Source organism: Cygnus atratus, chromosome 4, assembly GCF_013377495.2.
Source record: "Cygnus atratus isolate AKBS03 ecotype Queensland, Australia chromosome 4, CAtr_DNAZoo_HiC_assembly, whole genome shotgun sequence".
Taxonomy (NCBI): domain Eukaryota; kingdom Metazoa; phylum Chordata; class Aves; order Anseriformes; family Anatidae; genus Cygnus; species Cygnus atratus.
The window spans coordinates 35,492,912-35,507,392 of NC_066365.1; the positions used below are offsets into that span (position 1 = coordinate 35,492,912).

Sequence of the window (14,481 nt, forward strand, 5' to 3'; positions counted from 1 at the left end):
AGAAGTTCCTGCCCGCGGCCTCGGCGCAGCCCGGCCCCCCCAGCCCGGCCTCCCCGCGCCCTGGGCGCTGCCCGGTGGGGGCAGGGATACGGTCCCAGGGCCGTACCACTGCGCGCCCCCCGCGGGGGGAGACACGCGCAGCCGCTGCCCCCCCCCCCCGCCGCCATCCGCTTGCACCCTGCTCAGAGCTCCCCCCCTCTCCTTTACAACGCCTGGGCAATCCTCACCGGCCTCCTCCTCCTCCTTCCCTCCCCCGCGCGGCGAATGGTACGAGCCGCGGCCCGCCGCACAGGTGCGGCCGATGGACCGAACCAACAGCGGGGGAGGGGGCGGCGCCGCCGCCGCAGCCTTCGCAGCTGTTGCCCGGGGGGAGGGGGCAGCGCGCCCGCCCCTCCGCCGGTAAGTGCCAGTCAGCGGGGGGGGCGTCGGGGCTCGCCTGTGTGGGGCGGGAGGGGGCGCGGGAACTGTCCGCGCTGCGGCTCCGTGGGGCTGGGAAGGCAGGGCCCTGGTGGCCGGCCGCGGGCTCGGGCGGGAGGAGAGTCGCCTGGCAAAGCTCGCCGTGGGGTTAAAGAATAAAGTTGTTGGGTTTTTAGCTCGAGTCGGCTGCCTGAGGTGGGGCGGGGTACGCGCAGAGCAAGCGCTGGGGGGGGGGGGGGGGGGGCGCTGGGGGTTGGGGCTGGAAGCGGTGCTTGGGGGGAAGGTGTTGGCTGAAGGGGTTAATTCGTTGGTCGTGTTGTCTGTAATTAATAACGAGTCGCAATTTGGCCATCCTTGGTGAAGGGTTTGCTTTCACGCTGAGAGATTCCCGGGGTCTCTCGGTGCATGCGTAGCTCCCGCCATGCGCCTTGGAAATCCTGTGTGTGCAGACTAGGCTTCTTCAGTGAGAACTTCGCCTTTTGGGACGTAGGTTGCTTCTTCTGTGGCAGTGCTTGAGGGGAAAAAAATCCCTGGGTCACCATTGCATGCGCCACCTGAGGAGTCAGGCACAAAAAGGGTAGGCTTTTCAGAAACTGACTGCCATAGGACTTTAATTCTGTAGTTTTCTCCATAGTCGCTTATCAGAACCAGGCTATGTTCTGTCACGTACTGGGTGACCTCGTGTGTACAGATATTCTTGAGAGAATATCCTCACAGACATGTTGAAAGGCATTTGCCCTTGCCCTCGCTGCCTTTACGATCACAATGGCAGGAGCTCAGGTATGAGGAAAGACAACTTGATGGATGTGTTGGAGTATAATTGTGGCCCTGCATGTGGTGAATAGAATGAGGAAGAAGATGAATATTCCCAAGAAACTCTTACTGTTTTGCAGTTTGGATGACCTTTCCTATCTTCTGGTGAGAAGTCTGAGCTTTCCCTCCAGGCTCTCCCTAGTGCTTATACCTCATGCTCCCTGTCTCAGGGCCCTCGCATCTCAGCACTGCCTAACAACCGGCTTTCACTTCTGGGTGTCATCTGGGCTTTATACTTTTACTACTTTCAGTTTCTGTTCTCCTCCTCTGCAGCGTTCCGTGGGAATTTGCTTTTGTCTCCTGCAGACCAGTTCCTTTTCCTCACAAGAAGGCCAGGTTTGCCAGTAAGGAAGTTTGATACTGCTTAAATAGAGCTGCTACGGTACTTTCTCCTGACTCAGCCTGGCTTGTGACTTCTGTTTATCAGTTATTGCTGTATACAGGTCTCAGCTCAAGTCATAGTCCTCCCTGGCCTTATTACTGTTGGCTGGAAGTAAAAGTCCATGTTTTCATTCCTTCTGTGCTCACCACTCTTTCACACATCAAAATTTGTTCGTTTAAGCTAAAGAGTACCTGGTAATGCTTTATCACTAGTGCCATGGAAAGCTTCTTAGCTTTCTAGGTAAGTTAAACTACTAGTGTAAAAAAAATATATATATCCTTGCACATTTGGAAAGCTTCCTTTGGCCACATTTTGTGCACCAAAGTCTTCTAAAGCCTGTTTGCAGTGCCAAGCAAGATGCAGGCATGCAATTGTAATACAAATGTTGGCGGCTTCTTGCCAGTAAAAGTGACATACAGGAAGGTGGCGGGGCCCCGGTGGCGTGGGGCCGGGGACAGCATGGGTGCCGCTCCTCTGCCGGGACTACCGCTCCCAGCAGCGCCCGGGCTGAAAGTGAAAATAAACTCCAGGTTGCGCTTCTTTTTTTCTTCCTCCCCTGTCTCTCCCCTCCTCCTTTGGGTAGCCGCACATGTCCTTTCTCTTTTGTTTTCCGCCCTGCAGGCTGGCTGCACGCTGCTAGGTCTGCGGAGACCACCCGGAACTGCTGTCCCGGGAGAAGTTGGAGCAGGAGCCCGCTACCCGGAGCAGCACTTTGTACGTGGCCACCAGCCCAGGCTGAGCAGTAAAACTTTCCTGTTTCTCTCCGTGGTTCCCACATGCAGGTTGATAACGCCAGCCCAGCCCGCCTTTCCCCTCGCTGCTGCTACCTTGGGTGCTGGAAGGCCAACGTTCCGCAACCCGGTCTGCTGCCGCTTCCTTTCCCCGGCCCCAGGGCTGCTGGCTGGCTTTGCGGGGCCATGTGGGGCTAGGAGAGGTGCAGCCAGTCTCCGCGGCGTGAGGCATTAAACATGGAGGCGGCGAGTAAACCAGATGGCGGGGAGCGGAGCCATCACGGCAGTGGCACGGACGCTCCCGGGGAAGCTTCCATGGACTGCTACTTGCGATCTCAGGGCTTGTACAGGAAGAGAGTTGCCAAGGATGGATCTTGTCTTTTCAGGGCTGTGGCCGAGCAGGTAACTGGTTGCTTAAAGAAAGCCATTTCGGGGGGAACCATGGGGAGTGGGGCTCATTGGTGGGTGATAATGCTAAAATACGGACGAGCGTAGGTTAAGGTTACACAGTCGTGCACTGAGGGGGGGAAAAAAGAGGGAATTAATGTCTCGGGGGGAGAAAAGTTCTATGTGCCCACGCTTCTCATCTCTTCAGAACACGTTACCTTCTAAGTTTTGACCTTTTACTGCTGCCTCAGAGCATTTTTCAGTGGAAGATTTCAACATTTGGGTACAGCTGCTTTGTACGTGACTGCAGGAAGCTGAATTCAGTGGGTTTAAGAGCCTCGTTTTGAGTTGTGTTAAGTAGTTTACTGTAAAATTAGAGAAAGTGAGTAATTTATCTTGAATTCTTCCTGTTGCGTTCCCCTCCCCCATTTCAATGGTACTGTTAAAGGAAAAAAGTGACAGCGTCATCTTGTCTTAAATACAAGCAAACAGCAGTGGGAGCTCTGGTGCTTCAGATTGTGAGAGCCTAAATTCCTGTACTATTTATACACAGTTCACATTGTCTTTTTTTTTTCCCCAAATTATTTTTCCCACTGAAATTAAGTTCAGGCAAGCAAACACTTGTTCTGTAGGAAGTGTTTTTCTTGTTTCAAGGGAATGATCAGTGAATATGCTTCGATACTCTGATGCTTTTCATTAGTTTGTAGAGAAGACTTCTCCCACATTCCAGTGTATATAAAACATTTTTTAAAACTTTTTATTAAATTTTTGACACTTGATTCTTATTCTGTTAAAGGGAAGGTCTTTAATTCAGAGTTAATAGGTGTTTAGTTACAATTTTTGCTGAATCTCTGTACTCTTTGTGCACAAGCTGAACAGATCTGAATGGGAAGCCTCTTTAATTGAGGGTAGTATGTAAGAATTGCAAAAGGCTGCAATTTAAATTGAGTGGAACTTCCCCATGTTGTAGTGGTGATGCAGACAAAGTCGTGCTAGACATAACTCTGAACCTATGATGAAAATAATATATATGTATTTTTTTCCAGTAGAGATTTGAACAGGGGGGTAGAGTGCAGGTGTCACTGGGATCTGAATTCCTGGCTTTCCAACCACTGGTTGGGCAACAAAACTACTCCTCTTAAATCAAAGGAAAGCAGCCCTGCAGTCTCTTGGATTTGGTTGGATTTCCTGACAAGTGCATGTTGGTAGTTTTCTTCATCCACTCCTTCTGTAACTTCAATTGAAGTTCTTTGCAAATAATTCAGTTGAAGAATGACAACAAATGCTACTCCTTTCACATAGTAAATCCACACGTAGTTGAATGTTTCAATTTAGTAAATATGTGAACTCTGTGGGTACTTAATTTTGGGTAAGTAGTTGAGGTTTCACCTCCGTAAAGATGTTGTTACTGAATGAGTAAACATTTGAAATAGTCTTATAAATAAAACTAGAATATCTCCAAGGCTGTATTTAGACTATAGTCATCAAAAATCGTAAGACTTGGTGTCACTTTCTTTGATTTCTCCCATTGTAGGTGTTACACTCTCAGTCTCGGCACATTGATGTTAGGATGGCTTGTGTAGACTATCTTCGGAAAAATAGGGAGAAGTTTGAAGCGGTAAGTATTTTTGTTCTCTTTGTTAGCTTTTAATAAAAATATTCCTTTATTCCTTCACTTTTCCAAAGTATATTCTCCTGTTTGTGAGTATTCATCGTAGCTATATACTAGTTGATGCTTTGTAAAGTGAGTGCCCTTTAAATTAATTGACAGGTGGTAGTAACTCTTTTTAATAAGCCCAGGGCAAGACCTGTATACTGCTTGAACTGAGCAGACGTGAGGTGGAAAGAGCAGAAACTCCAGTGTTCATTTCAAAATAAAACCAAACCTTCTTAAACTCTTCAGTCTGCAGTGGAGTGATGGAAATCTGAATTTTTTTTTTAGTATAATGTCTACTCTAATAAAAATCACAAAATATCCTTATTGTGCTAATTAATTGGTTTTACAATATACAAGGGACTACTGATGAGATTAGTGAAATTTGTTTCAGGGTCTGCAATTTATTATGTATTGCCTCTATGGGTTTTTTGTTTGTTTTTCCTCTTTCGTAAACATCTGTAACAAATTTCTTCATCAACCATGGACATCAAATACCATTTTGATATTGGTGTATATTTGGCCAGCGTCATCAGTGCCAACATTCTAAAATCCTTTCTTAGTTTCCTTTAAAAGAGTGATAATAAATAATGGTGCTCCTTTTTGTGTTCCAGTGTATGCACCATCTAATTAATTACCAGGATAGCCAAAACAGGATTATAGCTAAGCATTTCTTACTAGAGAACTATTACTCAGGTCTCTTTGTTCTAAATTTACCCAGACACAGAATAAAAAGCCTGCCTTATGTATACAGTGGCATAGGGAGGAGAAGAAGGGAAGCGGGATTGGGAGTTTGTGTATATGCTGTAATTTCTGACAAAGCGTCCTGTGCTCTAATGTGACTGGTCACTCAGTAATGTGGAAACTATCAAGAAAGACTTAAGCAAAGTGCAGTGAATCTCTGAGAGGATTCGACTGACGCTGACTTGACTATTTCCGTTTGCCAAGACTGATTTCTTTGTGCCCTGTCCATCTGATGACTTATCAACTCTTAGATCCCTCTCCTTTTTTTTCCTTGCCCCCGCTGCTAATTCTCTGATCCATTTCTTTCCAGAATCAGTCCATTCACTCCAAAGCTGTTTGTCTAGACTTGCTTTCTTGTGGCGTTATGAAATTTTTGGAAATGTTAGGATCCTTCCTGACTGTAAATGTGCGTTGTTTTCCCTTCCCCAGTTCTGCCATCTCAGCTGGGTAACTGCGTTGTCAACCCTAGCTGCTTTTACTGTCTTGGTCCTTGCCACCAAACTCCTAGGCTCCATGTGAATAAAATCTCGCTGGTCTTTTTTCCCCCAGACTTGAACCAAGTGATGTGACCTCTCCTCTAACCACCTTTGCTGTACTTCTGAAAAGCCACTTAAAAAAAAAAAAAAAACGCATTTTCAAAATAGGTGTTTCATGTACAGCATTGAGGTGTTTCATATCTTTTCTTATTTCCTAGTGTTCCTATTCCCTCAGATACCTCACCACAGCTCTGCTGATCTCCTTTGCTTCCCATGTCTCTTACTATACCTTGTGTTTTCTGTCTAAAATACAGCATTGTTAACTTTTTTTCTCTTTAAAAGAGGTATGCCTCATTTCCCACGTCTCTTCAACTATTTCCGCATCTGCTGCTTTAGTAGTTAAGTGCCGTTGACACGTACTGGTGGTACTCACTGAACTTCCTCTATTGTAACCGTTTCAGCTTGGATTTCTGTCTCTTTTTGTCTCTATAGCATAGATCCTTCTATAACCAAAAGTTTCAGGTGACTGTGTGTAATCACAATTTTCATTTTCATCCCCATCTTTTCTTGAAGTGTCATCTTTGCTGCTGTCTTCTCTTCATTCTTTTTTTTACCTCTTCAGTTTTCTATGAGAAATTTCTGCTGCCCTTCCTTTCCTCCTTTTTGTGTTATCTTTATGAGCATAGACACTCAGAAACTACTGTCTACGCTGCTGTTTCTCAGGTCAACCTTTTTACTTTATACCTGATTACTTCTGCTAAATTTTGATCAGACTTTGATGCTTCGTGGGAACAACACCATCAAGTCAGGTTCAAAATGGCTAAAGCAGAACTTCTAATCCCACTGTTCCTTATAACGTTATTTCTTAAAAGCTGTGATTAGAGAGGCTATTCTGCCTGTAATTTAAGAAGTAGTTCCCGTTATGAACCTTATTTTGTCTTCCCTGGATCTTTACTTGAGCTAAATCAAGCCGAATGTGTCTCAGTAACATTTTAAAAATACATCCACTTTGTTGGCCAGCATGGCTGAAACTTTGAAGTTAACATCTCTGTTAGTTCAACATCTCACACCATGGCCTTGACAAATGTAAATTTGCTCTCTGTGCACATTAAGGAGTGCAGCTGAAGGATTATTTTCTTAGCCTATCACTTACATTGTCTGTTTGCATCCTTCCACCGGAAGTAAAAGCAGTTTATTTGAAGTGATTCAGAAAAAAGTTCTTTGTGACTTGCCTACACAAAGTATAGGTACTACAGAAACGTGACTCCTGCTTGTGCTTGTCCTTTGCTGCAAATTTCTTTTAACAAGATACTTTGATAAGCAGACACATACTCCAGTGATGCCTTGCGTGCCTGGGATGAATTCCTCATAAACGTCTATTTGACGGCCTCTTTACTTTCTTTTGGATTTTTCTTTGGCTGCTGTTTTTTTTGTTTGTATTGTTTTAGTTGTGTGAGATATCTAAAAGCTGTTTATATGGTTTTCTAGGATGCAGACCTATATGTTTAAAGCCTTTTTTTGCCCTTATTTCTACATCACTTTGTGATTGTGAGTGCTTTGTGGGCAGGGTAGTCTTAAATTTCTAATGATATATTATCATTGGTACAGTGGGTCATAGACTGGGGAATCCATTTGCTACACTAATGAAAATATTACTTTTTATTTTAATACAGTTCATAGAGGGGCCATTTGAAGACTATTTAAAATGTTTGGAAAATCCACAGGTACGGTACACTTATAGTAGAAAGCAGTTATTTTGTTGATTGTTTTTTTCAAATTGTTGATTGGATTTTGCAAATGTTTCTGAGTTTGAGATTTTTGTATTATGTGATTATATAATATTATATATATATTATATATATTTTGTATCATGTGATTATATAATATTATATATATACGTGTACTCTATTGTAAAATGTTTTAGGATTTTTTTTCTATTCATTTTTTTCTATTCATTTAAACATTTTATTCCCTCAAATTGTATCCAAATGTTTCCAGCCTCTAAAAATGCCAAAAACCAAAGCATCACTGGCTCTTTCATCACCTAATCTTTTTAGACCTTTATTCAAGGTTGTCTTAAAGAAAAACAGTTACTGACATAAGGAATATTATGTACAGTAGCTGCAGACTGTTACAAAGATACAGATATAAAGCAAAATTGATTTTTTTTCTATTTCATTTTAGTCTTTTTTTGTTATGGCGTTAACAGGTTATATAAGCTGAGTCTGTCTGCTTTGTGTTAGCGCATTTCATAAGACCATGTCAAGATAGCTGTGTTTTAAGCGGGAGAGTTAACCTTCAAGGTTCTTTTTCCAGTTCATCTTTAGGTTAAGGCCTACAAAACCAGACAGTTCTGAAGGCAGAGATTAACTTTTTTTTTAAAAAAAAAGCACTTGGTAGATGTGACACTTGGTAGGCTGATGGTTGTTTAACAAACAAACAAAAAACCACAACAATATCACCTCTCAAAATCATCCTTTTTTAATGATAGCTCTGCATTTATGGGATTGTTTTAAATTCTCAATTTAGTACAGAGCAATTTCTACTTTGCAGGAGAAGGGGAGAAGCTTCTAGTTTCTATTCCTTAACCTTACTGGAACAGTTATTATTTCAAAAAATACTTGGAATACAATCAAAGTTCCTTGGCTGAACTCCTGACTCAGTGTCAATATATTTATTTTTGTCAATGATTTCTTGCTTCTCTTTATCTGTGCGTGAAGTATACTAATTGTGTGTTTGATTGACCTTAATTTTCTTTTTTTCCTTTTTTTTTTCCAATACAGGAATGGGTTGGACAAGTAGAAATAAGTGCCCTTTCTCTTATGTACAAGTAAGAAAACCTTTAAATATGTTTTACTGAGGTCAGTTCAGTTTTGTTAGTTAATCAGCTGGAATACAAAAGATGGAATTGTATATTGCATTGTAGTTCTTAGAAAATAACAAATACACTTTGAAAACTGCAGATGTCAAGGTATTAAATAAAAATAGAAGAGTGAGCTTTCAAAGTGACAATCTCAGATTAGAATAACAGTTTGCAGTATTGTCATGCTTCTCACCTGCACGAGTAATTGTGGGTAGAATCATACTGTTTGTATTTTTGTTTATTTTTATATCTTTTCTGTTAAAACTGCTTTTCTTCCTATTTCTCACCAAGGCCTTAATAGTAGCCCTGTCACTAAGCAGTGGCCTGTATCCATTTCTTTATTGCCTCTCTACAAATACTCTGCTGTAGATTAGTGAGATTAGGCTTCATGCAAGAGAGCCATTTTCATACATCTCCTGTGTGAAGTTGTGTAAGACTGCCAGGTTTATTGCTGTTTTTTAGCTTTATTCTCTTTTCTGGGGACGTTTTCCTTTTTCTACTGTGTCAGTACAGACAAAATAGAGTAACTGTATCTTGAGCTATGCTTAAGAAAAATTTTGGTATTTGTGCATAGAGAAACACTCCTCTTGGTGAAAGTAGGGATGGTGATGAAGGTAGAGGGAAAGAGTTGCTTTTCTTCCTGCATGCTGGCAGACTGAAGGAAAGCAGAAGTAAAAGTTTCCTGCTCTATGCCAAGTGGAGAAGTGAGAGAGTTTCAGGCTTCTCAAGCACAGGATAAAAATAAAGTATCAATAGATTGGTCTTCATTTCAACTCCTCGGATCTGTCACATATCTACTTTGGTTATGCTGTTTTTTTCTCCTCCCTGAAGCAGGTGGCTTCCTGAGCTATGAAATTCTTTTCTTCTCAGAAATGCTCTTTTTGAGTTGTTATAGAAGGGTGGTAGGGGGTTGGTTTTGTTTTCAGTCCAAAAACTGCAGTGAGTATACCTAATCATTTTGCAAGACTAATTAAACTTTGCTTTTGTGAGCAAAGTTGTTGTTGAAAGAAGTGATGGGCTAGTGAGCGAAGAATTCAAAGGGGGGTCTGTGGATAAAAGAGAGAGGAAAAAATAATTAAATGTCAGATCATGACATTGATTTATAACAGAAAAACACATAGCAAAGAATGATAGTCTTCCAGTTTCTAAGAAAAAAAGCATGTCAATATCAGTTGTGGATTTTCCTTTGTCACTTTGACGTATTATACTTTAATAAAAAAAAATAATTCTACATTTAAAATTAAAATGTGGATAGCAAATTGAGAATTTACACATATGTAGTAACTGTTCATTTATGGTATTTTTAATCATCTTAAGTGTAATGAGGGAGGCATGTCACCTCGGCAAGCAGTCATTGCATAGGGCTAAAACTTAGTTTGCAGAAGTAAAATTTTCTAAACCCATTTTGAGAAAGTATGCAGTGGCAACACTGCAGCAGCACACAATTGTAGTTTTGATCCAAACTTCACCCAAAGCTTGTTTTCATTCTCTCAGTTGAAGAGACAAGTGTGTTGTTTTTTTTTTTGCCTGCTTTAAATCTGGCAATTTGAGTCTAATGAACACAACGTGATATTGGACTCTGAGCTGCTGGCTCTGTCCAAAGAGGAAAGGAAAGTGAGCCCTCTGAATGTCTTTTTTTTTTTTTTTTTTTTTACAGTGTGTTAACCATTTTAAAAAGCAGCAGGCAAGAAGAGTTTCTGACCGCAGGTGTGGGCCGCTCTCTTAGCTGCCCTCAGTGCCCAGAAGTGTTCTTGGGCACGTGTAATCGATCCGCTAGGACAGATTTAGCCAAAGTCATTGCTCAGCTTCTGGAAACATATTCCTGTTTCCTGTTTCTTTTCATAAAACGTCCTCTTTCTTCTAGTGGATTTCCACATGGCATAAATGAATTTCTCTAGAACTGGGCAGCTATGAACTTTCCAAGCACAGTTCTGTGTTGACTTCATGGACGCGTTGCACTTGTCATCGGCTCTGTGCGTGTTGGTCAGTCACTGTGTTATAGTAGGCCAATGTCTGTGCTTACAGAAAAAACACGCCATGTTCTCTGCTCAACCTTACTGACTTCTTTGGTGCCATTTTCGTCTATAATGCTTTATGTCTCTATGAATTGAACTTTTGTCATCTTTCTTGTGTTGGGAATGGTTGTAGAAAGAGTTTTGGGACGGTGCATGAGCATGCAACTCCAAATCGAGGCAAATGGAAGAATATGCAAATGTGTTCAGAACACTGCGTAAGATCATTTTTAAAAGTCAACCTAACAATCAAACAGGAATTATATCAAAATTGTCTATCTGAAAATATTGGTAAACTGGAAACAATGATTGTATTGCTACTTAAAAGAGAAAAAAAAAAGGAAAGAAAACACAAGTGCTTGTGGAAAAGAAAAAAGACAAGAAATCAGTCTTGTACTAAGAAAAGAGTACAAGGGGCACAGTAATGAAATATGGGGATATTAATATGGGATGACAGTTTTGCAAGAAATTTGAATGTTTGCACTGAGAAGGGAGTAGAAATAGCTTGAAAAAAAAGCTATGTATTTAAATCACTACCAACTGTTTCAGTGTTAAGTCTCCTTTGTGACATTATGAGCTAAGAATTGGTATGGTGCACTGCAAGCTTCTCTTCATGTGATAGAAGGCTGCGGTGCATCATAGCAGATGTGGTCTTGTGCAAAAATTTGACCTGTAGTGAAAACTGGGAGTACAAGACATAATACTGGATGTTAAATGTAAATATTTTCTGTTGGAGCTCTTCCTGAGAAAGTAAAATATTTCATAAAAGTAGGTCTCCTTTTGATCAGTGTTAGTTGCGCTCGTCTTCAGTATTCTTTTCCACTAGGTATTTTTTGTGGTTATGTATGTTCCTTGAACTTGGCTTGAATATTTTTGTTTTTATTGATAAGAGTTTTCACGTGAATTCTTAATTACTATTTTTTTTCCTTAGGAAAGATTTTATAATATACCGGGAACCAAATGCTTCTCCTTCACATGTAACTGAAAATGGCTTTTCTGATAAGGTAAAGTAAATAAATGGCTACTGAGAAAGACTGAATGAAGACTACTTTAATTAACAACAAATAGTATAATATGAGTTTTATTATTCAACAGAAAGAAAATGTTCAGAGAATTCATTTTCAACAAGTTATTCTGCACATATTTAAGGCAGCTATACTCTTAATATGGGTAGCTCTTTTAAAATAGCTGGTTCATATTTGGGGTGTGGCATATCTTCCTGGTAGTCTAAAATTCTGAAAATTGATTTACAACTGATGCGGACTCACAGCTATCAGTGTCTTAAATTCTTCTTGACTTTTGGTCAGATTGTTCTTGATTTAAAGGACATTCACTAAGCTTTTTGGCTGTTTTATTGGAGTTTAGAAATCTTGATATATAACAAAGCTCGTTGGCCCATTGAATTTAAAAGGCAGTGTTCATATGAAAAATCAAGTGAAATGCAAAACTTAAAATCTATGTGTTTTTTAATAGGTATTGCTGTGCTTCTCAAATGGAAACCACTATGATATTGTTTATCCCATAGAGTATTCAGAAAGGGCTGCTCTGTGCCAGTGTAAGTATTATGTTGGTTAGGTAAAAGCATGTATTTTTACTGAAAACGGTAACATCAGGTTTCAGTTAAAGGGAAAAGGCTCTGTATGAAGATTTATTCTGTAGGAGCTTAATTTTCCATTTGAATTGTCAGTGATTGTATGATTTTGCAAGAAAATAAATTCTTCTGTGCTGATTCTTGAGACATGACAGTGCAGATTATCTACCCAGAGGGGAAAACTTACCTCCCTCCTTGAGTCTGGGTGCTCTAATATGAACAGAAAATGTTATACTAATTTATAATCTGTTGCATTGTCTTTGGTCAGCATTCGGGTTTTAATTTTGTGTTTCAGACAGTGTTAGCAAGCTAGTTTATATTAAGTTACACATGCAAGGATAATTTTATCAGAGGAAATAACGGGAATTGCATGTGCAAAAAAAGACCGAAAACATCTACGTGGATTATTGTGTGTGGTTTTTTTAACCAGATTGAAGCAACGCCAAAAGGTTCTAACCAGGCTTGATGGGTCACTTGGCAACCCCTGCAGAGATTCTGATTCTTCATGAAAATTCTGTCCATGTGCAGAGTTAAAGGCTAAGGCCCAATTTGCCTGTCAAGAGACCTGATTGCTGCTAGTAGTTTCCTGCATACTTGTTAAACCACAATAGCTGCAGCTGTTTTGGCTTCTAATGACTTCACTGTTTCAGTTAACACTTCAAAATGCTTGTTTGCTTTGATTGAAGTAACCCTCTATCATGATAGTGTAAAATCTCATTTACGTTATAATTGTCCTATCACTTTCTTGTCCCCTTCTCCAGCTCTTCTTTATGAGTTACTATATGAGAAGGTATTTGATACAGATGTGAAGAAAATAATAGCAGAACTTAGTGCTGTTGGTATGACAGAGGAAAGTAATGGTAGCAGTGAAGTGTCTGCTTCAGATTCAGAAGATGACAGCTACAGGTAAATGGGGTTTAGAATTTAACATAAGAGGCCTGTAAACAATACATGTCTCTTTACATAAGGAAATACTGCTGTTGCAACGTGTCCCCCTTCTGTTGAAAACGGCAGAATCCCCTGGGAGAGTTGTCAGTATGCCAGTGTGGCATGGTAAAGTCCGTGACAATTCGTTGCTTCGCTCTCATAGCACAGTAGAATTACAAGAAGTTAATCAACCTGTCTTGCTTCTACACTTGGGCTGAAATCTCTGCTTGATAGAGGGTGCTTAAATTTAGCTAATGGAGAAATAAAGGTGTAGCTTGCTCTGCTTTGTTCCTTGATCATTATGAAGTGATTATATTCATGGGTTTCTATTCCTCTTGCTGGACATGGATGCTCTGGATAGCTTTTAGATATTTTTTCCTATTGATTCTTTTTGCACAGTAAGTCTTTTACAGTGCCAATTTTGCATTTATGTATTGGCAGGTTTTCTTCTGTTGTATAAGACTGTTCTTAAAACCCTAGCTTGTGTGAAATTCCACTGAAGCCATGAAAATTAGTGCAGCATGCCCCCTCTTCCTGTTGAAAGTCATTAAAGTCTCTTTTGGGGGCTTTGCTTGTGGCAGAAGAAATTCATTGAGACTTAGGGAGCTGTTTTTTTTTTTTTGGCATGCTCAAAACAACAGAGAGGAAGCTGATGGAAATCACCAGAGAAAGAATACCAAGTTCTGGGAATGGCATTAGCTTCCTTTCTTGTATGGAAAAAAATACCAGGGAACGTTTCCAGTTAAAATACAAAGTATTGCTGCCTAGAGGAACGATCATTGTAGTTAAATGTCAAAGTATGGAAACCACCTCTATTTCTCTTTGGTTTTGGAACTTCCCTGAGCTTCTCATGCAGCAGCATTACCCGTTATTATTGTGATTCATGAGCAAATACACTGCTAACCTCTGTAACACCTTTGTAAATTAAGGTCAGGTGCTCACTTGAGACCATCAAACTCAATGCTTTTGATTTAAACCATATGTCTTTTGACGCAAGAGCTAGTGGGTACGACTCTTGACCTACTTAACCTGAATTACGAACGTTTTGCACTGTATATAAAGTCTCAAATTTTTTTTTCATGTCCTAAAGTTGACTTCAGCTTGTTTCTTCACTGAGTTTTCCAGATGATCTCTTTCATTTTGTAAATGTTAACATTTCAGTTATGTTATTTTTAAATGTTAGAAGCTACTTTGTTTTGGAAGAAGTTAATGGTGATAGTTGCCTACAACTTCCAGTGATGTCAGGTGTGGAAAATAGAGAGTAAGTTAGAGTGCCTGGTACTGGTTAACTAATGGAGCGTGTTTTTTGTTTGGTTGGCTTTGATGGCTTCTTTTGCCCTTTTCTTAGTAACAGCAAAATATTAGTGGAATTTATTATTTCCCTTGTCACCCTTGCTTTCTTTTTAACTGATAGCTAAATTTGTTTGTGTAAGGTAGACTTTCTAAAAATTGTACTTAGAAACAAAATCTTAGTTTTAGCTCTA

General features: G+C 40.4%; 1 protein-coding gene across 8 annotated transcripts in view; it reads left to right on the top strand.

The window, feature by feature from the left end:
• Positions 1-207: 207 nt before the first annotated feature.
• Positions 208-14,481, top strand: part of OTUD4 (OTU deubiquitinase 4) — a 29,943-nt gene continuing 15,669 nt past the window's right edge. For 2 of the 8 annotated variants that reach the window (XM_035549244.2, XM_050710422.1), the window contains exons 1-8: positions 289-399; positions 2,234-2,745; positions 4,265-4,348; positions 7,278-7,328; positions 8,388-8,434; positions 11,411-11,483; positions 11,953-12,034; positions 12,832-12,976. In XM_035549244.2, the coding sequence (XP_035405137.1) occupies positions 2,581-2,745; positions 4,265-4,348; positions 7,278-7,328; positions 8,388-8,434; positions 11,411-11,483; positions 11,953-12,034; positions 12,832-12,976 (647 nt within the window). In that variant the 5' untranslated portion in view covers positions 289-399; positions 2,234-2,580. Of the gene's footprint in view, positions 400-879; positions 995-1,832; positions 1,853-2,233; positions 2,746-4,264; positions 4,349-7,277; positions 7,329-8,387; positions 8,435-11,410; positions 11,484-11,952; positions 12,035-12,831; positions 12,981-14,481 lie in introns of those variants that run through there. The other 6 variants (XM_035549195.2, XM_035549205.2, XM_035549237.2 and 3 more) reach the window with 6 other exon arrangements.